This window comes from Sceloporus occidentalis, unplaced genomic scaffold (assembly GCF_023333645.1).
Source record: "Sceloporus occidentalis isolate IW3139 unplaced genomic scaffold, rSceOcc1.0.p SCAF_3, whole genome shotgun sequence".
Classification (NCBI taxonomy): Eukaryota; Metazoa; Chordata; class Lepidosauria; order Squamata; family Phrynosomatidae; genus Sceloporus; species Sceloporus occidentalis.
This window is the reverse complement of record NW_028316983.1, coordinates 218,502,873-218,528,493: the sequence shown is the minus strand read 5'-3', so window position 1 is coordinate 218,528,493 and position 25,621 is coordinate 218,502,873. Positions and strand designations below refer to the sequence as shown.

Here is a 25,621-nt window from a genome sequence, read left to right as displayed (position 1 = left end):
TGTAGGCAACAGCTTCTTCAAAGAGCCCTGTTAGGAGTTTCTGTTCTTGTAAGATTTCAAGTTGTTCCATTTGTTTCAACTTATGGAAATCCTAAGACAACTCTATCACATGTTTTCTGGCATGTCTTTTCAGAGGGGTTTTTGCCACTGACATCCTCTGAGGCTGAGAGAGTGTGGCTGGCTCAAAGTCACTCAGCGGATTTACATGGTCAAACCCAGGTCTCCAGAGTCATAGACCAACACTGAAAACCAATACACCACACTGGCTCACTCTTTCAGGAGAGGCTGGTGTTTTTTTTTTTTTTTTTTTGATGGTTGATGGATGTCTTTGGGCCCAAACAGACAGGCCAAAATAAAGCTGCTTCGGGTCATTTTGGAGGTGTGCTGTTTAAATGATGCATGCGTCCTAAGAGGCCAGAAGCCACACCAAAGCCACACTCCAGCCCTAAGAACTGCAGGGCAGCTTTGGTGCAGTTTCTGGCCTCTTAAGATGCATGTGTCATTTAAACAGCATACCTCCAAAGTGACTTGAAGTAGCTTTATTTTGGCCTGTCTGTTTAGGCCCATTGTTTGTTTTTTTATATCTGTTCCCCTGAGATCTCTACAGAGCCCTGATGGCAGTTAGGTTTTACAGGTTGGTAGCTTTTAGATTAGGAAGATGTGGGATCAGCCATATGATGCGGCTGCTGTCAAATTAGTATTGTTTTTTGATCTCTGCTCCAAGTGTATCCTGATTTTCTAAAAAAAAAATCTTCTGGAATTATGATTTTAATTATTTCATTGATGGAGAGCAACAAACTCAGTTACTGGGCATGTAATAAGTAAATAAATGTTTTATTTTTTTAAAACGCAGAACACTAAGGACAGTCGGTGACCAGTCTGCTGGCATCTCTGGCTCTTCTTGGCTTCCCTTTTTGATGTAAAAGAAAGAAGCTGATGGAGCTGTCATGCCAATAATAGTATTTATTTTTTTAAAAAAAATAAGGATGGATTCTCACTCTCATAAATCCCCTTCCCATTTCCATCAAACTGCAGCAGGGTACAACATTCAGCTTAGGAACAGCTTCACTTCTCAAGTAAGGCAGACACTAGGAGCCCCAGAAAGATCAAGGAAAAGCAAACAAAGAGAAGATTTACTCAAAAAGAATAGGAAAGCCATGAGGACCAGCAGGGAAGCTGCAGTGGTGGGAATTAAAGGAGATGGTGTTTTTGCTGTCTTTCAAAAACTCAGACTAATTCAAAGCTTGAAGTGGGTTTTGTAATGGTCTGTTTCCTTTGCTAATTGGCTCTCCCACATAATAAATTAGACTCCTGGGGACAGGGAGGGGCACAGATCTTTTACCCATTAATATAGAGGGTATTTGGAGATCTCATTGCCAGGCCTGAAAGGGTGGGTGGTAGAAAGTGCGCAACCCAGAGAGTGCGGTTTCCCAAATAATTTTGAAATGCCTGGGTTATAACAGAACTACAAACTCTCAAACAAACATAAAATGCAGACAGCATTGTTCAAATCACTGAGAGGAGTATTAAATCCCCATTGCCAAACATTCATGATGACCTTCAAGTCTGAACTTTCTTTAACCACAAAAGCTCTACAAGAGAGATGCAGAAAGGGAAAGTAAGGACAAACTATACCAGCTATCATGAGCCTGCATGGTGTAGAGGTTTGAGTATTGGACTTCAATTCTGGAGACCAGGGTTCGATTCCCAGCTCAGCCATGAAACCCGCTGGGTGACCTTGGGCAAGTTAAATGCTCTCAGCCTCTGGGAGAGGCAATGACAACCCTCCTTTAAACAAATCTTGCACACAAAAAACAACGCACAAAAACCATGAGTTGTCATAAGCTAAAACAACTTGAAGGCACACAAGGGTGGGGAAATAATAGCTATCAAGTCACAGAGCAATTCCACAGTGGAGTGAAATCTAAACAAAATTTATTTATTTTGTACATCTTATTTATTTAATTTTCAGACCACCTTCTCTCCACTCAAAGAAAGAAACAAACATGTGAAATTATAGTTATATTTATTCTTCACACCACTGTTGAGGTAGACACAGGCGTGTTTGTTCAGGAAGCCTAGGCAAGAAAAATAATTAAGCTGCCACCCTGCTAACATCCCTGGCTCAAACAAATTCTTAAATTTTGAAAAAGGCATACAGGATCACTTCACAAGCCCCCACATCTGGCTTGGCCTTCAGTGACTGTGTTGTTTCTTGCCCATGCACAGCGACAGCAGGCTTCTTATTCCCACAGTTCTTTACAACAAAATTCTCTCCATACACAGAGCAACACAATAACCCTAATCTAGGAACATGCTGCTTTGTCTAATGAGCTGTAGCTATTGAAGTGGCTCATACCTCGACTATGTCAGTAGTACTCCAGTTCAAGGGCATGCTCCTGCCCCATTTATATTCCCATGGGGATTTTGAATCAAGCTGTTAGTGAGAAAAAAAATCAAGAGAATGGGAAAGCTGATGGAGGTCCTGCATTGGGCAGGAGTTGAACTCAGTGGCCTGTGAGGCTTTTCCCCACCTTATGGTTCTATGATTCTCACCTTTATCATCTATAACAAACATTAAAAGGGACCATTAGTAATATATAATTTACACAAAATATAAATGGAGTCAAACTTGGAAGTCCCCTCCCCCCAAAAAACCTTTCCAGGTCTTCATCAATCAGATTTTCACAGGGCATTTGCAAATAGTTTCTTTCTTAACTTCTTCACCGGGTTTTGTAAAACCAGGCTGGCAATTTGACAGTATCTTGATAAATTAAGCAATTACAGAACTCAAACAAGCATTTTCCAGCACACTTTATTTTGCGATCATTAACCAATTTAAAATTTTCATTTATTTTTTAACAGCTGCCCTAGAAGAAGTGCCTCAATGACCTTGTCCTACATGATCACTGGAATGATTTTAACCCTGAGGCATTTGTCTTGTCAATACGTTATTGGGCACAGGAAGCAGCAGCTTGATTGAAAGGGTCACAGTAAAAATCATAATAGAATGCTCTTTTTCAAAATGATACATGAAAGAACACTACACCAATTGTACCATTGGTTTCACAAGTTAAAACAGCGGTAACCTTCATAATGTTAACACAATTCAAGCCCCAAAGGACCGAAGAGCTGAAGCCTCCCGTCCCTGTCTCTCAGCGCGGTGAGAACAATGGGCGCCCTAATGCCTCAATAAATAGAAAGATAAAGCTGGGGAAAGATTTACTTAAGGTGGTTTGCTACCACTCTACCAGAAGAGTTTCCAACAAAAAGCTTAAAGTTTGAGACTCTTGGTAAGAAGTAAGAGAAGTAAGAGGTAAAATCAAGAACTGTGGGACTTTTCACTATTCAAAGATACTGTGTCTTTAAAAACAGATATCAGCAGCCACAGCTGCAGCTGCAATCGAAGCGTGGGCAGTGACACCCTAAATATTGAGCTCTCAGGACTCTAAGTAGACTTTAAAACGGAGGTAGCGTCTCCTTTGGGAGAGAGAGAAAAGAGAGTAGAAGAAACTAAACAACAGGGAGAGAAAGAAGCCAGGAGCGGTGGTAGGAGAAGGAAAAGGTGAAGGCTATCTCGGGGGGGGAAAAAGGTGAAGGTTACTGGGCAGCAGAGAGAAGAGAAGAGAAAAAGAGAAGGAGAGAGAGGCAACAACTGAAACAACAACGGAGCTACAGAAATTGAGTAAGGAAAGAACTCTGTTTGCCTTTACTGTGCCTTTAACTCTAAGACCCAACATCCCCTACAACTGGAAAGGACTCTGTTTGCCTTTACTGTGCCTTTAATTCCAAGACCCAACATCCCCTACAACCGGAAAGGACTCTGTTTGCCTTTACTGTGCCTTTAACTCTAAGACCCAACATCCCCTACAATTGGAAAGGACTCTGTTTGCCTTTACTGTGCCTTTAACTCTAAGACCCAACATCCCCTACAACTGGAAAGGATTCTGTTTGCCTTTACTGTGCCTTTAATTCCAAGACCCAACATCCCCTACAACTGGAAAGGACTCTGTTTGCCTTTACTGTGCCTTTAACTCTAAGACCCAACATCCCCTACAATTGGAAAGGACTCTGTTTGCCTTTACTGTGCCTTTAACTCTAAGACCCAACATTCCCTACAACTGGAAAGGACTCTGTTTACCTTTACTGTGCCTTTAACTCTAAGACCCAACATCCCCTACAACTGGAAAGGACTCTGTTTGCTTTTACTGTGCCTTTGACTCTAAGACCCAATATCTCCTACAATTGGAAAGGACTCTGTTTGCCTTTACTGTGCCTTTAACTCTAAGACCCAACATCCCCTACAATTGGAAAGGACTCTGTTTGCCTTTACTGTGCCTTTAACTCTAAGACCCAACATCCCCTACAACTGGAAAGGACTCTGTTTGCCTTTACTGTGCCTTTAATTCCAAGACCCAACATCCCCTACAACTGGAAAGGACTCTGTTTGCCTTTACTGTGCCTTTAACTCTAAGACCCAACATCCCCTACAACTGGAAAGGACTCTGTTTGCTTTTACTGTGCCTTTGACTCTAAGACCCAATATCTCCTACAATTGGAAAGGACTCTGTTTGCCTTTACTGTGCCTTTAACTCTAAGACCCAACATCCCCTACAATTGGAAAGGACTCTGTTTGCCTTTACTGTGCCTTTAACTCTAAGACCCAACATCCCCTACAACTGGAAAGGACTCTGTTTGCCTTTACTGTGCCTTTAATTCCAAGACCCAACATCCCCTACAACTGGAAAGGACTCTGTTTGCCTTTACTGTGCCTTTAACTCTAAGACCCAACATCCCCTACAACTGGAAAGGACTCTGTTTGCTTTTACTGTGCCTTTAACTCTAAGACCCAATATCCCCTACAAATGGAAAGGACTCTGTTTGCCTTTACTGTGCCTTTAACTCTAAGACCCAACATCCCCTAAAACTAGAAAAGACTCTGTTTGCCCTTACTGTGCCTTTAAGGTGGAACTCTGAGACCCAACATCCTTCACCACTGGAAAGGACTCTATCTGCCTCCACTGTGCCTTTAAAGTGTAACTCTAAGACCCAACATCCCTTACAACTGGAAAGGACTCTGTTTGCCCTCACTGTGCCTTTAAAGTGGAACTCTGAGACCCAACATCCCTCACCACTGGAAAAGACTCTGTTTGCCTTTACTCTGCCTTTAAAGTGTAACTCTAAGACCCAACATCCCTTAAAACTGGAAAGGATTCTGTTTGCCCTTACTGTGCCTTTAAGGTGGAACTCTGAGACCCAACATCCCTCACCACTGGAAAGGACTCTGTTTGCCTTCATTGTGCCTGTAAGGTGGAACTCTAAGACCCAGCATCCCTTACCACTGGAAAAGATTTTGTTTGCTCTCACTGTGCCTTTACTGTGGAACTGTAAGACCCAACATCCCTCACCACTGGAAAGGATTTTGTTTGCTCTCACTGTGCCTTTACTGTGGAATTGTAAGACCTAACATCCCCCACCACTGGATTCTGCTTGTTTTTACTGTGCATTTGCTGTGGAACTCTAAGACCCAACATCCTTTACCACTGGAAAAAGATTTTGCTTACCTTTACTGTGCCTTTAAGGTGCCTAATGACACCCAATTTTGGATAGACTATTATGTGAAACAGAGAACTCTGGAGCAATTATTAGAGTCTGAAACTAGAATGAGAGGAAAATAAGGACATTGATCTTCATTTGTATTTATATCTATTGGATATATTTATTCTTCCAGATAAGAGATAAGATAAGGTTATATAAATTTAATTACCTGATAAGATTGCCTCTTAATATAGGATATTGAAAATCTGTGACAAAAACAGATAGAATCATACAGATTTGAATGGAAACAAGAGGTGCGCAAGCAAGAAGAGAGAAAGCAGAAAAAGCAGGAAAAACTGAAGAAGACAAGGTTGTATTTTGTTTCTTTGTATATAAGAATATTTATGTTACATATGGCACACTATAGTTAAGGTGGATACTGCAGTTAATTGAATATTTAGGTGTAAATCAATATTGAGAACATTATATCATATTATACTATACTACTTTATACTATACATTGTACCAGGCTATATGTCGAACTGAGGAAAAAGTCCTGTATATAATATATATATATCTAGGGGTTTCAGATAAATGGTACAGACAAACTAGATAAGCTAGAAGAGGTAATTGGGTTCCTATTCTAAGGAGATCTGTATCAAATTGACGAGAATTGATCGGAACTAAATAGAGGGGGAATTGCCTGAAAATAGTAATTTAGGCATTAGAATGGTTTGATAAGCAGAAGATTGAGAAGTGTAATACCTGCTACCTAAACTTCTATGTCTTGTATGGTTTCTTATGTGGTTAAATATATGTCATTGTCTTTCCTCTTTGGATACTAAATAAGAAGGTGGAGAAAGTGGATAAAATGGCATCTAATAAGAAGACACAAAATATAGGCCAGAGTGCACAGAGAAGAGGCTCGTTCGAAGGTACTATCAAAATAACGGACCCAACAGTGCATATACTAGATGAAATACGCAAAATGCGCCAGGAAATGAAAGACCTCCGACAGGAAATGAAAGAGGACCTGAAAGAATCAATTCAAGAACTAAGAGAGGAGATAAAAGAGGTCAGAATTGAAATGAAAAAAGATTTTAAGAAGGAGTTAGATATATATGGGAAAAAAATGGAGAAAATGACAACAGAAATTAAAAACACCCAAAAAGAAGTACAAGAAATAAAAGAACGAACTAAGGACTTAGAATCTATATCCCGGAAAGTTATAGATAAACAAGAACAACAACAAAACCTAGAATTGAACAATGAACTTCGTTACCGCGACAGATGCATTAAGATTAGAGGAATCCAAGAGAAAAATAACGAGGATCTCACTGAAAGAATCCTTCCGGATCTGGCAAAATATATGGGACTAACAGAGAGTATAATGGAACTGGAAATCGATAAAACATTTAGAGTGAATTCAGTACAAGCTCGAGAAAGGAAGATCCCACGTGACGTAGTGGTATGTTTAGTCCGGACCAAATTTAGAGATTTAATAATACAGAAAAACTACGACACGAAGCTATATATTGAGGGGAATGAAGTTAAAATATTCAAAGATTTGCCCCCACAGATTTTGATTGCAAGAAATAAATATAAATCACTAACACAAACATTGGCTAATATGGATATCAACTACAAATGGGAAAGAATCGAGGGATTAACTTTCTTTTATAACCAAAAAAGATTTAAAATTGACAATGAAGAAAAAGCGGCAGAAGCAGAAAGAAGATTAAAGGAAAAACATAAAGACAGAGATACAAGAAAAGGAGAGAATGCTTATTACAAAAGAGAATGGCGAAACAGAAGTAATAGAAAGGAAAGTAAGGAAGTGAACGGGGAAGAATCTTCTAATTTAAAAGAAGGGGAGGAAAGGAAAGAGAAAGAGAAGGAAGGACTACGAGAAGAAAGTGAAGAGGAAGCTATCAGAACACTAGTATCCCCAAAAGAAAGAGATCTGGAATTGCTACTGGACCTGTGAGATCTAGAAAGGAAATCCAAGAGATAAAGTTTTAAACTAAATATCTGTGGTTTTTTTTTAAAACCTTCGGTTTCTTTATTCTCATTTTATTTGAAAACCTATATAAGATTACAATTAAACCAAAATAAAGATTTGAAAAGGGGCGGAAGGGGTGGAACAAAACAAAACAAAACAAAACAAAACCAAAACCAAAACCAAAACCAAATTAAGAACATTTATAAATAAGAACGATAACCAAAAGTGAGAGATGAAAATAATCTCTTGGAATGTCAAGGGAATTAACTCAAAATATAAACGTAGCATTGTATTCCATTATTTGGAAAAAACAAAATGTGATATATCATGTATCCAAGAAGTAAAGATAAAGGAGAAAGACAGCAAATATATTAGGAACCCTAAGCTTGGACAATGTTTTTCCGCATTAGCGGAGAAAAGAAAAGGAGGCGTCTCGATATATGTAAATAGAAAATATCAAGCAAAAGAAATCTTTAAAGATAAAGAAGGTGCACATATTGCAGTGGAAGTTAAAACACAAAATGGAATACTCTTGGTAATAGGGATATATGCTCCCACAAACAATCAGAATAAATATTACGCAAATCTCCATGGACAAATAAAAAATACTGAATACACAAATATACTACTGCTGGGAGACTTTAACGCGGTTATAGAACCGAAACAAGACAGGAAATCTAACAAAGGGAGAAAAATACGGAAGAATCAAGGCAAATTGCCTCTCACTTTTTTTGAATTGATGGACGACTACACATTAACAGACATCTGGAGACATAAGTATAAGGAGACTCAGGGCTCTACTTTCTACTCAGACCGCCATGACTCCTTTTCCCGAATTGACCTTTTTCTAACTACAAAAAATTATGTGAATCAGATCCAGGATATGGAAATTCTTCCAAAAAGAACATCAGACCATAACCCGATACTATTAAAATTATATGAAAGGAAATTTCAAAGCAATTGGAAATTACAGAATACGCTCCTAAACAATGGAAAAATTAGAAATCAGATCAAAAAGGCACTGAAATTATATTTCGAGGAAAACAGAACAGAAGAACTAAAAAGCAAAACGGTATGGGATGCCAGCAAAGCTGTAATCAGAGGATTATTTATTAAGATACAATCTGAAATTAAAAGAAATGAAACAGAAAAGGAAAGAATAATTATGGAAAAATTAATAATGAAAGAGAAAGCTTGGAAAAAGACAGGAGATAAAAAATTGAAACATGAAATGGATGAACTACAACATCAGCTAAGACTTCTAACACTGAAAGAGATAGAAAACAAACTCAAAAAAGTGAGGCAAAGACACTTTGAAGCTGGAAATAAAGCAGGAAAGCTATTAGCAAATAAACTCAGGAAAAGAGAAAGTGGGAAAATAATTCTAGAATTAAAAAATAAAGGTAAAAGGGTAACGGACCCAGACGAAATCAGTGAAACTTTCAGACAATTCTTCCAAGAGCTATATAAGGCAAATCCAGAAAATGCAGAAGATAGAGAGAGATTAACCTTATACTTAGAGAAACAAAACCTACCTATATTGAGTGAAATGGAAAAAAACAACTTAAACAAAGATTTTACCACAACTGAAATATCAGAAGCAATTAAAAAATTGCGCCCAAATAAAACACCTGGGCCAGATGGCTTACCAGCAGCATACTATAAACACCTTGAAGAAATAATCATAAATCCCCTGAAAGATACACTAAATGACATACAGCAACACGGTGTCCCTGAATCTTGGAAATCTGCTTATATTACATTAATCCCGAAGGAAAATAAAGAAAGAGATGAACCGAAAAATTATAGACCGATATCACTACTTAATACCGACTATAAGATCTTTACTTTAATTCTAGCAGAAAGACTGAAAGGAATCTTAAATCGAGTAATACATAAAGATCAAAATGGGTTTCTGCCAAAAAGACAGATGAGAGATAATATAAGAGGTACAATTGATGTTTTAGAATACTTTGAACACCATAGTGAAAAAAAATTAGCAATGATCCTATTGGACGCCGAAAAAGCGTTCGACAGGGTCAGATGGCCCTTTATATTTGAAACTATTAAAAAAATTGATGCTGGCGAGAACTTTGTGAAATGGATTAAAGCCATATACAGAGAGCAGAAGGCTCAAATTATAGTCAATAATGCAAGGACAAAAGATATCGAGATCGAAAGAGGAACCAGACAGGGTTGCCCCCTGTCCCCTTTATTGTTCATCTTGACCTTGGAGATCTTAAACAATCAAATAAGGGTAGATCAAAGGATTCAAGGAGTTAAGATACTAGACCAAAACTTTAAACTAAATGCTTTCGCAGACGATATCATCTTGTATCTGGAAGATCCCTCCCTTAGTATATCTCACCTTAAAAGCATAATACAGGAATATGGCTCACATTCAGGATTTAAGGTTAATGAAGAAAAAACAATTATAATAACTAAAAATATGCCAGAAAATGAAGAAAAATTACTAAAAGAAAAATCGGGCTATAAAATTGAAAAGAAAGCTAAATATCTAGGGATTACCATAACGAAAAGAAATATTGATCTTTTTAATAACAATTACATCATGACATGGAAAAAAATAAAAGCTGATCTTGAAAAGTGGTCTAAATTAAAACTATCCTTTCTGGGGAAAATAGCAACGATCAAAATGAACGTGCTTCCAAGATTAAACTTCCTATTTCAAAACCTACCTATCATCTCTCATATGAAGTGCATAGACAGCTGGCAAAAAGAACTATCTGAATTTATTTGGAATGGCCGAAAGGCAAGAATAAAATGGAAAATACTATCTGAAGAAACATCGAGAGGTGGATGTGCGCTACCAAACCTCAAAGCCTATTACTTCGCATCTTGTCTATGTTGGATTGAAGAATGGGTTAAACTGAGAAATAAGAGGATGTTATTACTAGAAAGCACACAGCTACAATATGGCTACCACGCATTCATGTGGTATAACAAAAACAAAGCCAATAAAGCCTTCTCGCATCATTTCATAAGAAACTCGCTGTTAAAGGTTTGGACAAAAATTAAAGAACTTTTTTACCCCAAGATACCCTTATGGGCCTCTAGTCAGGAAGCGCTATTTAAAAGAACTAAAACACATGCCTCTTCTCAATGGCTAACGTATAAAGATCTCTTAGACAAATCAGGAAAATTTAAATCTCTACAACTTATGAAATCAGAAGGTTTATTGGAGGATTGGTATCTATACAGGCAACTGTGGGAAAGATTCAAGATAGATAAAGCAATTCTGAATATAAAAGGAAAATCTGAAATGGATGAGATATTTTTTGATGATAAAGGAGGTCATATGTCTAAGTTTTATAAAATCATAAACAGAAGATCCCTAGAACAGGAAATAGTAAAAGATACCATGTTAAAATGGGCAGCAGAAATCGGTAAACCCATTGAGCTGGAAAAATGGGAAAAGACCTGTCGGGATAGCAACAAATATACACTGTGCCAAAGCTACAAAGAAAATTTTTTGAAGATGTTTCATCATTGGTACATGTCACCGAATAAGCTGAACTTGATATATAAGATAGGAAACGCAAGATGCTGGAAATGTCAAAAACTCGATGCCAACTTTTTTCATATGTGGTGGAATTGCAAATATGCCTGCCAATATTGGAAAGAAATCTATGCGGTGATGTCGGAAATGCTTCAAATCTCAATCCCCTACGACCCTCTCCTCTACCTTTTAAATATGACAGCCATAATAACAGATAAAGATATAGAAAAGAGATATAGAAGAATAATCTTATACATGGTAACCTCAGCAAGAATCATATATGCTAAACAATGGAAAAAACCTACAATACCTACAAAAGAGGAATGGCTTCAGAAATTGCTTGAAGCAATGGAAATGGATATCCTAACCGCTCGACTAAAGAATGCTCAAACAGAGGCAATAAACGAAAGAGAAAAAGAATGGCTATGTGTAGAAAAATATATAGAGAAAAATAAATAAGTATGTAAATATGACTGAAAAGTTAGAAAGGCTATGAATATTAACTTCTCCTAATATAAGTAACTATGTTATAGATAAAATTTCACATTGATAGATAGTAAAGAGGAATTTGCAGGCTGCGGACCCTTTTATTTTCTTTGTATCTCCTTACTTACTTCTTTTGTCAAAAGGACACTTAAGATAAATACACACCAGATGAGAGGAAACAAATGGATATAAACAAATAAGAGTGGTAAAGACCACCTAGGAAGTACAAAATAGTGGATGTAAGTTTTGGTTTAGAAACTAGAATATGACTAATAGATAATGGAAAGCTATTATGTCTTTTCATTTTGTTGTTGATGTCTTCTTTGCCATGTTATTGTGTTTTGTATTTTGTGTATATATGTATGTTATGTTTTTGGTATATGTGTTTTATAAATAAACAAATTAAAAAAAAAAAAAAAAAAAAAAAAAAAAAAAATAATGTTAACACAATTCAGATGACTTACATGGAACTTTTTAGGGTTATGATAAACCTACACATAGGTCCTGCCTAGAATAGAGCTTTCTATGGAATGGTTCATGGAGCAGGGATAGATCTAGATTTGGGAAACACTATGCTTTGCTCCTCCCATTGGAAAATTAGATGGGTAACCAACGTTTATGGTGGTAGTGGTGTTCCAGAAGTTGGTACTAGTGGCTACTTCCCAGCCCATGGCAAAGACTGGCAATGAATTCCATGCCTTCCCTGGAGGAGGCCTCCTTGGATAAGGCCAGGATGACAATACCCAGCGGAGTCAGAGGAAGCTGGTAGCCCTATTGTGAAAGAAGCAGAGCCTGTCCATCCCAGGCAGCTCTTGCAGGTTTGAAGAAGGAGATGGGGGCTCTGCACTCACTCATGTCATGTATCACCAGTTAATTCACAGGGAACAGAAACACCAGAGATGTTCTTCTCTGCCTTAAGTAAACTGAGCTGCGTTAACAAGGCCAGCTGGGCTAATTTATTGCTGCCTATAAATCAGCTTGGGAACCAGCTTAACAAAGTGGTTTGAATGTTTGACTATGACTCTGGAGGCCAGGGTTCAATTCCCAGCTCAGTCATGAAACCCACTGGGTGACCTTGGGCAAGTCACATGCTCTCAGCCTCATGGGAAGGGAATGGCAAACCTCCTCTGAACAAACCTTGCTGAGAAAAACCCATAATAGGTTTGCCTAAGGGTTGCTGTAAGTCAGAACAATTTGAAGGCACACAACAGCAACAGCAGCTCAGCCAAGGATGTTGTAGACAACAGATCCAAAGCCTCTTTGTTACCTTGTCTGATATCTTGGGCTTTGTGCATCTCTGACCTTTGGCTTGAATCTGAGCTAATCAAAATTCCTTTTGTAGTTTTGGACTCAAAAAGACTGGAAAGCTACCTATTGGGAATGCTCTTAGGTGGAGGTCCTACACTGAGCAGGGGATTGGACTCAGTGACACACAAGGCCCCATCCAACTCTGTTATTCTATGGAGCCTCTGATTAGATAGCACATGATGAGAAAGATCCTGGAATGACTCTGTGTGCTAACATTAAGGGCTACTTAGGAAATCTTGTTATAATTGTTATTAAGTACTGAAAGACAATGCTAGGCAGATAATTATTTTCTTAATAAAGGTGACTGGTCAAATCTGGGGAAATTTTCAAAGTTTCTCTGTCCAGATTATTTTTAAAAAATGCTTTGTTTGGTTGTTAGATTTCCTTTTCTTGAAGTTGTTCCCCACCTACCTGTGTTTAAAAGAAATGGAAACTTATTTCAAAGTCTTTCATTTTCAGAATCAGCTTTGATAACTGCTAGTCCAATGGTCTGGTTTGGCGTAAGGCAGATTTCCTCCACATATAATTATGATTATTATTGGTTCTTGCCAAAACAAAGTGCAGGAGGGCCTTCTTTCAAACCTTTCCATGTTTCTAAAGACACATTTTAGGGCGGGAGGTGTGTGTGCCAATAAAAGGGAGGTTAATGGAGGGAGATGGAAAAATAGCTTTGAGGAGCCCTGTATAACCCTCAGGGCCTGTTTTTCTATTCCTTGCATCACAGGCAACTGTTGATTTGAAGCATGGTGACATAGTACTTTTTGGAAGGGTAACAAAGGAGCATCAATATTTATTTTGCAAATTATTTACTGATTGGTAACATCATTAATCTTTAATATACTTGCCACTGGCCATTACTTTTGGAAGAGTTAAAATGCTTTCCTGAATCATTCTGGTTTCCTACTCCCCCAAAAAAGTGAGGGAACAAAAAAGGAACCACAAAAAAGAGAAAAAAGCAATGTAACATATAATGTAACAGTTACTTTTAAAGTCTTCTTAGCATAACAGCACTGTGTTCCTTTGTCAATATTGTAACAACTTGCTTAATTACTTTCAAAAGTAACAGGCCATTGGGCTACTAACCTCTGAGTCCAGCAGTGTGCAATTAAAATACTTAGAAATCTATGTAGGTGTGGTATTTAACAACTAATAGTTTTGAGCCCCTACTGAGTGCCTGGTTAGGAATGTAAATATACCAGAGAAACATCAGGATACAACATTTCTCAAGAGCTGAATTGTGAGTTTAAAAAATAGCTTAAATTTGGACATTTGTAGAAAGCATAGGAAAGCAAGCAGGTCTGGCATTCTTTTGGGTATCCGAAGATATGGGGAATGGGCTTTTTCTAGAAACCCATTCTACTGCAATTCTACCTGGTCATAGGTAATAGAAAATCCATTTACCTACAATCCCACAGGTCTGCAGTATCTGAGACATTTCCCATTCCTGTATTGCTATGTACTGTATATGTATTATCCTACTTGAGAGTATGTATTTTCCCTGGAAGAAGATTAACCATCCATTATGAAGCCAAGCCCTCCCTCCAGTCCATCTGCCTTGGTCCAGGCCTTGGAGGTAGAGAGGAACTGCTGGACCTGTTACCCTTTCCCTCCACCACTCCCTTCTCCTTCTGTGTCATGTCTTTTTAGATTGTAAGCCCGAGAGCAGGGAACCGTCTAGTTAAAAAGATTGTATGTACAGAGCTGTGTAAATTTACAGCGCTTCATAAATAAAGGTTAATAATAATAATAATAATAATAATAATAATAATAATAATATACTTCCAAGTTCCATTACTAAAGTCTTGGGGTCTTTGTTGTTTTTAACAGCCCTTTAATCATCCCCAACCCAGGATGACCCTGTGAATGAGACAGCTCCAAGCCCCCCCCCCCCCCCAATCCTCCATTGCTCTGCTTTGGTCCTGTACATTCAGGTCCATGACCTCCCTGGTTGCATCTGTCCGTCTGATGTCTGGTATCTCTGTCTTTCTACTGCCATCCACCTTTCCTAGCAATATTGACTTATCTAATGATTCATGCCAGCTAAAGATGTGGCCAAAGTATGACAGCGTCAATTTTGTCATCTTGGCTTCCAGAAAGATTTCAAATGCATTGATTTCCCTCTTATCTGCTTTCTTCACTGTTCATCTCTCACATCCCTACAGGGTGATGGGGAATACAATGGCTTGGATGATTCAATTGTACATCTTTGCTCTTTGTGATCTTGTCTAGTTCTTTCATAGCTGCCCTTCCCATTCCTAGTCCTCTTCTGTTCCTGACTGCAGTCTCCATTATGTTCAGTGTTTGATCACTTTTAACTAAGAACTTGCTTTTATATTGATTTTATTGAGCTTCTGGTATAATTACTACTACTACTACTACTACTATATTTATTTTTAGAGTTAAAAACATACAGAAAAGTTAACACTAAAATTGGATTAATGTATTGACAATATTAAAATTAGTTAAAATTATACTTAAAAAGTTAAAATAGGTAGGTGGCTAAGGCAATTATTTCATATGGCCTCAGTCCTGAGAACTGGGGAAACTTAACTGTGTGTGTGTGTGTGTGTGTGTTTAAAAACCTACTTTTAAATAACCAGTGGTATGAACCAGTGTGATGTAGCCATTTGAGTGCTGGACTATGACTCTGCAGAACAGGGTTCAAATCCCAACTCAGCCAGGGAAACTTTCTGGGTGACCTTGGGCAAGTCACACTCTCTCAGCCTCAGAAGAAGGCAAAGGCAAACCCTTTTTGAGCACATCTTGCCTAGAAAATCCCTTGGCAGGTTTGGCTTAGGGTCATCATAAGTTGGAAAAAACTTGAAAGCACACAACAACAAAGTCTGGATTCCAATTACTTTGTTCATTATATTTATATTTAATATTTCAAGTCATGTTTTCAAGGGTTGCATGTTGCCTTGGGGCCCTGGAAGGTAATATAGGTAAATATTTCAAACCCCACCTTCCACTGGGACTCAAAGCAGTTTACAATGAGATTTTTAAATATATATATATATATATATATATATATATATTACAAATAAAAGTTGGAATATTGAAACAGTTAAACAAATAATGATAAAACACAACAAAATTAAATGCCACTTTCAACAAACACACTAGTGAAAAATACAGCAACCTCTCTTCCACTGAAGCCCTTTACTTCAGTTAGGTTTGAGTCACCAACCTGAATACATTAATTTTTTGAATGAAGAAACCTTTATCTTTCCCAAAGAAACAGAACCATTAGCCATGGTTCTCAGGATGCTGGTTTCAGCATTTAGTTTTTATGTGTTCATGGAAAGTGCAAACATGAAATTCAGATTGCCTGCCTGGAACCTATTAGGTTGCAAGAAACTTGCTCTTGGGTCCAGTCTAGAAAAAAGCATTTCATGGAATGGACCACCATAAGGAGGGACTACTCCAAAAGAAGGAGAAGCTCAAGTTCTTCATTTTCCACCAGAAAATGAGGTGAGCAACAGTTATGACACTGTAGATAACTGCCTGAAATTGCAGATATCCATTTAAATAATTCCTGTATAAAAAAATAAAGCAGCAGTTAACCAAAACCAAAGGGCAGTTTTCAAATAAGTTGCAGGTTTGCACAAACCAACCATCATCCTGTTGTAAACTTGTATATTGTTGACCAAGACTAATAGGATACACAGCTTCAAGTGTTTCTTAAACATTTCCCTTGTTTGCTTGGGAAGCTTTGCACCAGACTTCAAGATTCTCTCACTATTTCAAGATCTTGAAATCTAACCCACAACTGCAAGCTGCCATCCAATAAACGTAAGATGGAAGAAAATCCTGGAAAATCCTTAGCTTACCTGGAACCTAAGCCTGGAAAAAATTACGTTTTAAAGATCATAGCCAGTGACCTCCCCTGTAACTTTTCCTAAGTAGCTTATCCTGGGAGAATTCTGTGATCTGTGGTCCAAAAAAAGATGTTTCCCCACATTCTACATGAGACTGACAACTGCATAGAACTGCCTTAACTTAAAACCAAACCAAAAGCAGCTCTCCTGCCACAGTCCTGAGCAGAGAACTGGAAAGAAAGATGAGGACTTGCTTATTATTAACTTTTCCCTTCTTGCCATTTTACTGATGAAAGATAGCTCTCTCCCAAGTTTTGATAATCCAGTTTGGCACCACTTTGACTGCCATGGCTCCATGCTATGGAATTCTGGGAACTGCAAAGATCTGGAGCCATGGCAGTCAAAGTGGTGCCAAACTGGATTATTTCAGTGGTGTGGATGCAGTCCTGGCCTCCCAGTGTCCTAACATTCAAACCACTACATCATACTGTCTCTCAGTTCCCTCCACCCAAAGCTACTTAACTCAGTAACCTGTGGCAGTGAGTTCCATAAATTACCTATGCAGAGCCAAATCCACCAATGACAGTCTTGTTTGTTGCTGTGCACCTTCAAGTCATTTCCAACTTACGGTGGCTGCAGCTATGAAGGAACTAGGCAAGGTCCTAAAGTGTAAAGATACATAACTGAGAAAGTGAGAATCACCCAAGACACTGTATTCTCCATGTGAGAGATGGACAGTGAAAAAAGGGGCTAAGAAGAAAAGCAACTCATTTGAGATGTGGTGCTGGAAAAGAGTGCGGAGGATACCTTGGACAGCAAAAAGTCAAACAAATGGGTCTCTGAGCAGATCAAGGAGATCCAGTGTGAGGGACCAGTCTGAGCGTTGGACTATGACTCTGGAGAACAGGCTTTGAATCCCAGCTTGTCCATGGAAACCCGCTGGGATTTGCTCATAGGGAAACCATACTTGCCCATGGGGGAACATGGCAGAATACTTACCCATAGAGATACATTGGGGAATACTTGCCCATAGGGATAGAATTAAGAGATATTGCCGTCTCAGTCTGTAGACTCAGTATGTGGAGAGATCTTGTAGACCATCACTTTATCCCTGTTGTAAATCTGTATATTGTTGACCAAGACTAATAGGATGCACAACCAAGTGCTTCTTAAGCATGAGGAAACACTGGGAATTACCTGCCCCTAGGGATACATTGGGGAATAATTGCTCATAGGGAAACGTTGGAAACATCTCCTATGTTCCCCTATGGGCCTGAAGAGAGATCTTGTGGCACCTTTGGGCCTAATTGAAAGAAAGAAGTTGGCAGTGTGGGCTTTCCTAGACTTCCGTCTACTTCCTCAGATGTATTAGGAAGTAGCCTGAGGTCTAGGAAAGCTCCTGCTGGCAACTTCCTTCTTTCAGTGAAACTCAAAGGTACTCCAAGACCTCTCTACCAGATCTCTTCCTACAGACTTACTCCAGGTGGCTCTGGGCAAGGATTCCCCAATGATTCCCTCCTGCTGCTCACCTTCTCCGTGGCTCCGGTGGACCTTGACCCCGACCTGGGCCCGTCCTCCTCTCTCCAAGGGCCTGGCCAGGGAGAGGCGCCCGGTGGCCCTGTCCAGCTGGACGGGGAAGGCGCTGGGGGCGGCCAGCTCGAACCAGCTGCCTCCCTCGCCCTCCTCGGGGACGGTGAAGAAGGCCTCCCCGGGCGGCGCCCCGACGGGGATGCGGACCTTGTAGAGGGGGCCGATGGGGCTGGCGGAGGGCGCCGTCGGGGGCAGCAGGGACCGGGTCCGTCGGGGCGGCGATGGCCCCCTTCCTCCTCCCCGCCTTCCTTGGCTGCTGCTGCTGCTGCTGGGCTTGACCTCGACGTCCAGGCGCCGCTCTTGGCTGCGGAGGGGCCGGGGCCGTCCGTGATCCTGGGCCCAGACGCAGAGGGAGAGCCGTCGGAGGCCCAGCAAGGAGCCCACCGCCAAGACCTGCCCGCTGCGGGGCACCACGAACAGCGCCCGCCCCGTCGAGGCTCCAGAGCCTCGGTAGGTGAGCCTAGCGTTGGCCCCTTCGTCCCCGTCCAGGGCCCGGAGCCGACCCACCTCGGAGCCCAGCGGGGCCAGCTCCTCCACTTCCCAGCCGAGAGCCCCCGAGGCCAGGAACCGAGGGCGGTGGTCGTTGCGGTCCAGGACCCGCACCCGGAGCAGAGCCCCTCGAGGACCAAGGCCTTTCAAAGCCAGGCTGTACTTGGGCCTCGCCTCCCGGTCCAAAGGCTCGGTGGTGCGGAGCCAGAGCAGCCCCCCAGACGGCCAGCGCTGGAGGGAGAAGCTGGAGGAGCCCTCGCCCTCCAAGGCCCACTCCCCTCCCGGAGGCTGGCCCGGGGAGAAGAGGAGGAGCAGGCGGCCCAAAGGGATGCGGAGGCCCTGGACCCGGCTCCCTGGAGGGCTGTTCTCTGGGACCTGGCCGTCGAAGCAGAGCCAGCGGGGGAAGCGGCTCCAGGAGGGGCCCAAGAGACACAGCAGCAGGACCAGGAAGGAGCGCAGCCCCAGCGCCGCAGGCATCCTCCTCCTCCTCTCAGCCAAGGACCAGAGCAGCTCCGACGGCTCCGGCTGCCAAAGCCACACTGGCGCCACGTGGGACGCAGGGGAAAGGATGCTACAGACGCCACGCCCCCTTTTGGACCAGCGCGCCAATCAGGAGGAAGGGGCGTGGCCAAGGTTTGGGACAATTGCGTCACTAGGGTTGGGGTCACCCTGTGCTGTAACTCATTGTGTCACCCCCCTCCTCTCCATTGATTCACATCCCATATGGAATCCTTAATAACACTATATAATAAAATAATAATAATAATAATAATAATAATGTCTTATTTTCGGGGAAGAACGGTTATATGAAAAGATTTTATTATTTAAATGAAATAGTAATAATAATAATAATTTGTATCCCACCTCTTCCAGAGGATCAAAGTGGGTAACAAAAAAAATCAAATGCAATTTATATAAACAAGTTATCAAAATATCTCCTCAATCCCCCCTCCCTCCTCAATTAAAATAAATAAAACTACAAATTAAAACAGTATAACACCTTTTAAAATAACAGTGGGAGCGGGTACTTCTTTGCGCGGGTGGTAATCCTACAGCCATTCAGTCAAAAACGGATTACACATGAAATATAACATACATACGCAATCACTTAACCACTTTACTTCTAAATTTATTCCTTTTCATTTTGCTTTCTTCCATCCTTCCAGGAGGGAGCAAGCTTGTTTTCTGCTGCTCCAGAGAACAGCACCTGAAACAATGGATGCAAACTCCAGGAAAAGAGATTCCGCCTCAACATTAGGAGGAACTTCCTGACAGTAAGGGCTGTTTGACAGTGGAACACACTCTCTTGGAGTGTAGTGGCGTCTCCTTCTTTGGAGGTCTTTAAACAGAGGTTGGATGGCCATCTGTCGAGGATGCTTTGATTTGGATTTCCTGCATGGCAGAATGGGGTTGGAGTGGATGGCCCTTGCGGTCTCTTCCAACTCTATGATTCTATGATTCTATTATCCTCCTTCTTCTTTCGTCTTCTTCTCTGTTCCCATTCCTCTTTCCTTTTCTCCCTTTCTCCTTTCTCTTTCTTCCTCTGTTCCTCCATCATCCTTTCCATTTCCTTCTATTATCTTTCACCTCTTCCCTCCAACTTCATTCCTTTCAACTTCCCTCGTGGTTCATTTTATATTTCCTTTTAGTAATGCCTTTCTGTACTAATGTTACATGGATTTAAGATTATTCACGCGACCATTCAAAGCTATGAGGTTTGAATATACGCGAATTTCCAAATTCACCGAGGGTGTGTCCGCAGGGATCCCCCGCAAATTCGGAGGGCAGACTGTAATGCTAATAGTCCTGACATAAAACAACTAGCAAAATTAAAATGTTAATTTTAACTTTTAACTGTCCTGGCTCAGTACGAGGGAATCCTGGGAGTTGTATTTCATTTGGCACCAGAGCTCACTGAAAGAGCAGGCTAAATGTTTCACAAAAGTATGATTCCCAGAATTCCCCAGCATTGGGCCAAGGCAGTTACAGTGGTCTCAAACTGGATTATTTCTGCAATCTGTTTTGGACCTCAGTCTCTCCTCATAAGGCATGGTTTCCAGACCCTGTAGCATTTTGGTCACCCTCCTATGGACACACTTCAGTCTGTAGAGAGATCTTGTAGCACCTTTGAGACTCACTGAAAGAAATTAGCTTTCTTAGGCTTAAATCTACTTCCTCAGATGCATTTGAATGCATCTGATGCATTTGGTGGTATTGCTGTGTGCCTTCAAGTTGTTTCCGACTTATGGCGACCCTAAGGCGACCATGGGGTTTTCTTGGGAAGGTTTGTGGTTGCCTTCCCCTGAGGCTGAGAGAGTGTGACGTCCCCAAGGTCACCCAGTGGGTTTCCATGGCCAAGCTGGGAATCAAACCGTGGTCTCCAAAGTCATAATCCAGTGCTCAAACCTCTATGCCATGCTGGCTCCTGTTGACTTAAATCAGTTATTGGCAAATACTAAGGCAAGGCAGTGAGAGCCAGACACATTATTTCTAATTTGGGGGTGGCAATAGTTCATTAACTGTATCCCTGAGGGAATATGACTCATAGGCTTACTATTTGACTTTACTGTATTTGCTGACCTGAATTGTCTGGATGGGATACTTCATGGATGTGAGCATTAGAAGTGAGATGAGAAACTCGTGGCCCTTTGAGATGTTGTTAAGCTACATTTCCAGGTGTACCTGGCACTTCTAGTTAGGACTGACTGGAGTTCAACATCGAGAAAGCCACAGCCCACCTCCCAGCCCACATTTGAAGATTTCTGCTTTAACATCATTGTGTCTTCAATTTGTTTCTGACTTATGTTGTATCATTTTTGTTGTGTTTACTTGTAAAAATTTGTCCAGAGAGTGCTGAGGACACCATGGACAGCCAAAAAGACACACAAATGGATCCTAGAACAGATCAAGCCTGAACTCCCCTTGGAAGCCAAGATGACTAAATTGAAGTTGTTGTACTTTGGCCACATCATGAGAAGGTATGACTCGCTAGAAAAGACAATAACGCTAGAAGGTAGTAGAAAGAGAGGAAGAATTCATGCCAAATGGTTAGACTCAATGAGGGAGGTCATGGGTTTGAAACTGTAGGATCTGAGCAGAGCAGTTGAGGATAGTGGGACTTGGAGATGTCTCATCCACTGGGTCGCCATGAGTGAAGGTTGACTCAAGGACAGTTAACAACAACAACAATCTAAACAGACAAAAAGCATACTGAACAATTTAACATGCTGAAATATTTAAAAATCATGTGCATGCATATTTTGGAAATAATAATAATAATATTTTTATTTATATCCTGCCTCTCTGTCCAGGACAACTGGGCAGTTTACAAGTTAAAACAGTACAATCCCATATCCCAGAATCCCCCCTCTAAAATAACAATTAAACAATTCACAATTTAAAACAAGAAAAATAGTTCTTACAATGGATATAGCTGATTCAAAGGGGTAATGGGTTCTGATTTTGGTGGCCAGAAGACATCAGTCTTAACAGCTTTTTGAAAGCTGTTTAAGCTGGTAATGTGATGGATCTCCTTCGGCAGCCCTTTCCATAATCTGGGAGCAATTGTTGAAAAGTTCCTCTGGGTGGTTTTCATAGGCTGCAATAAACTGAGTGTACAGGGAGGATTATACGGAAGAAGGCGATCCCGAAGATAGGTTGGACCCAAGTCATTTAGGGCTTTAAAGGTCATAACCAACACCTTGTACTGTGCCTGGAAACTAATGGGCAGCCTTTGGAACAATTTTAAAACAGGTGTTATGTGATCGCTTCTGGCTTTGTCAGAAACCAACCTTGGCTGCCATGTTCTGCACTAACTGAAGTTTCCGAACTAAGCACAAGGGTAGTCCCATGTAGAGTGCATTGCAGAAATAGAGTTGTGAGGTTACCAGCGCGTGCACCAGTTTCTAGGCCCCTCACTTCCAGGAAAGGGTGCAATTGGCGTATCAGCCGAAGCTGATAACAGGCGCTCCTGACCATCACATTTACCTGATTTGTCATCTGGAGTGACAGGTCTAGGAGGACCTGCAGACTGCGAACACAGTCCTTTGAGGAGAGTGTGACTGCACCTAGGACTGGAGGTTATACCACAATACCTGGGTTAGAGGCCCCTACTGTAAGCACCTCCGTTTTGTCTGGATTCAATCTGTTTTCCCTCATCCAGTCAATTACTGCTTTAAGGCATTCATTGAGAGGAGAGCCGCCATCTGAAGTCAAAGCTGTAGACCGAGACATGGAGAAATATATCTGGGTGTCATCAGCATACTGATAACACTCCACCCCATGTAAATAAATTATTTAGGTCCCTAAGGTTTAAATACTATGTTTTTACACAAGATGAGAATGAAGCCAGTGTCAACACCAACCGGGCATTTTAGGGGAAGGCATCCAGTGCTGGGGTGCCATGGGTGAGAAGGCCTTCCCCCATGTCCCCACACAATGTATTGTTTCCACTGGCGGGGCACAAAGGAGATCATTACATAATCACAAGACATAAAGCAGACTATGTAACCCCATTTCCATCTGTCTGATTTTTATAACCTCTGATCCATCTTGCCTCATGTAGAGATCTTAGGCTCTCCAAAGCTTGTCCTTTGTGCCTTTTTACCTAGCCAGGGTATTATCACAATATAGATTTTGGAATTTAACCATAGTAATTGTTTGCCACATTTCTTCACAAAGGTGCTTCTGCCCTTAAAAAATCGGAGTGTGGTGGATGACCATCTGTTGGGGGTGCTTTGGGTATTCCTGAGGTCTCTTCCAACATTATAATATGGCAAGTAAATCACAGTTCCTGAGAAAACCTAAACATTATCCAGTAAGATCCCATGATATTTCACAGCTACCTTCTACCATCCAATAATGGTCATCATTTAGATCAGAGGTGCACAATATGTTTGCGAGCAGGTTGTTATACTATTGATAGTTGCTTTTATAGAGGAGGAAAACAGGTATTTAACCTTATTAAAACAAGAGACAAGAATTAACCCATTCAACTATGGATTTCAACGTACAAAAATAACTGCAAAGAGTGCAAAGGGTTGTATTTACTTCTTTAATAAACGTTTACAAGGCACATTTTTCTAATTGGATTTCAACATTACAGTAACAGGTTGGACTCTTTCCTTTAAGAACTATAGTTCTTTTTTCTTGCATGAAACCCAAAGCAGGTATGTGTGACAAACAGCTACTTTGGGCAAGGTTTCCAAATCTCATTACCTCCAGTCTTCAGAAAACTGCTTTATTTTCAAATAAGTAAAATACAAATACAAATCAAGACTTCCCATCCAATAACCAACATGAGATCTGGAATTCTAACAATCATTTGTCAAAAGTGTTGCTCTTCTACCCCTCTCCCCAATGTAAAAAAAAGCCCAGTTATTTGAACTATATTTCCTAGAACTCCCTAACATAGCCCATGTGGGCTGGGAGACTTTGGATGCATTTTCCCCCATATTTTGACCTCTTCAAATTTCTTTTACAGTATTTTTAAGATCATTTTTACAGTTTTCTCGCATCGAAAATTCAAAAGCCTTTGGAGTTTTCTCTAAGAGTGGTCATTGGGATAACAGCAAGCAACTTCACTATTCAGATCAGGGCCATGTTTTTGGACCATAGCTCAAATTAAGATACTGTCAAAAGATCATGCTACGAGATTGTTTGTCTTTATCTGTGTGGAATATTCTTGCATTATACTTATTAACACATGAACATTTATGAATCTCTCTAAATCACGGGAGGTGCATCATGAGATCATCCAGATGCTGAAAAAGTGCAGCTGTCTTTGTCACTCAGTGTTGATTACTCTGGTAAGAGTTGTGACCCAACATCTGGAGGGGGGACCCCTTACTCAATACTCTTACATACTTAGCACTGGAGTAATACTTAAAAGGAGTCCATTTCAGGAACTGAAATCTGACCACACCTTGAGTGGCGCTACTAGGTTGGAAGATGCAAAGGCAATTCAGCCAGCTGAGATGCGAGAGATTAATGGAATTCATGGACATTAGAAGCCGCATGGCATGAAATGCTTCCCAGCTTCTATTCATGACATTCTATTTAAATCCACCTCAACAGACAATAGATAACAATGGTTATCTATGGCCTAATAAGAGATGAGCTTTATCCCATCACTGATGGGTGGGTCTGCACATACACATCTATGTGGACCAAGTCTGCCAGTGACAATGATGGTACTGTACAACTTGTGTTCATTTTAGTGGAGCTTAGAAACTTTTATGGAAATCAGAGGAGATGGCACAAAACAGTGAAAGAGGGCATAGGAGTAGTAGAGCCCTATTCTAAAAAAGAGAGAAAAGAAAAGAAAAAAAGTTAAACCAGGTACATTTCTAGCAATATAAAATATTACGGAAAAGTTAGTTTCCCTTGTAACAGTTTGAGATAAGTTCATTTGTTAAAATTTGCAGCTACAGAAATATTTCTGTAAGGCATAAATGCATTTGTACAGAGTACGAATGTCTGTAGGATTAAAACAAAGCCTCACACTTTTCAACACTTCCGAAATGACTGCATATAGGCTATATCTATTATAAAAGTTGGGTTTACATCCAATCACTCAGCACTACTTCACATATTTTTTCCTTCCACAAATCACAAACACATTATGATTAAAATTCGATGTACTTTTAAAAGATGATTCCCCTATGGGAGGCAGGCAGAATTTTAATTTCAACTAAAGAAACAGAACCATTCCAAAGTCAGTCATACACAGTGCCTGGAACAGTTATTTTCTCCAGATTGCAGCTACCAGAATCCCTTAGCCAGGATGACCCATGCTGGCTGGGGGATTCAACAAAAGTTGCAACCTGGAGAAGCAACTACAGTCAGCCCCTTCCTACCCATGGATCCACA

The 25,621-nt window shown here is 40.5% G+C and overlaps 1 protein-coding gene across 1 annotated transcript in view; it reads right to left on the bottom strand.

Moving 5' to 3' along the window:
• Positions 1–19,262, bottom strand: part of LOC149317506 (neural-cadherin-like) — a 78,358-nt gene extending 59,096 nt beyond the window's left edge. The window contains exons 1-2 of the mRNA XM_089518381.1: positions 18,542–19,262; positions 18,202–18,502 (exon numbers count right to left, since the gene is read on the bottom strand). Coding sequence (XP_089374507.1) covers positions 18,202–18,502; positions 18,542–19,228 — 988 coding nt within the window. The 5' untranslated portion in view covers positions 19,229–19,262. The remainder of the gene's footprint in view (positions 1–18,201; positions 18,503–18,541) is intronic.
• Between the last annotated feature and the right edge of the window lie 6,359 nt (positions 19,263–25,621).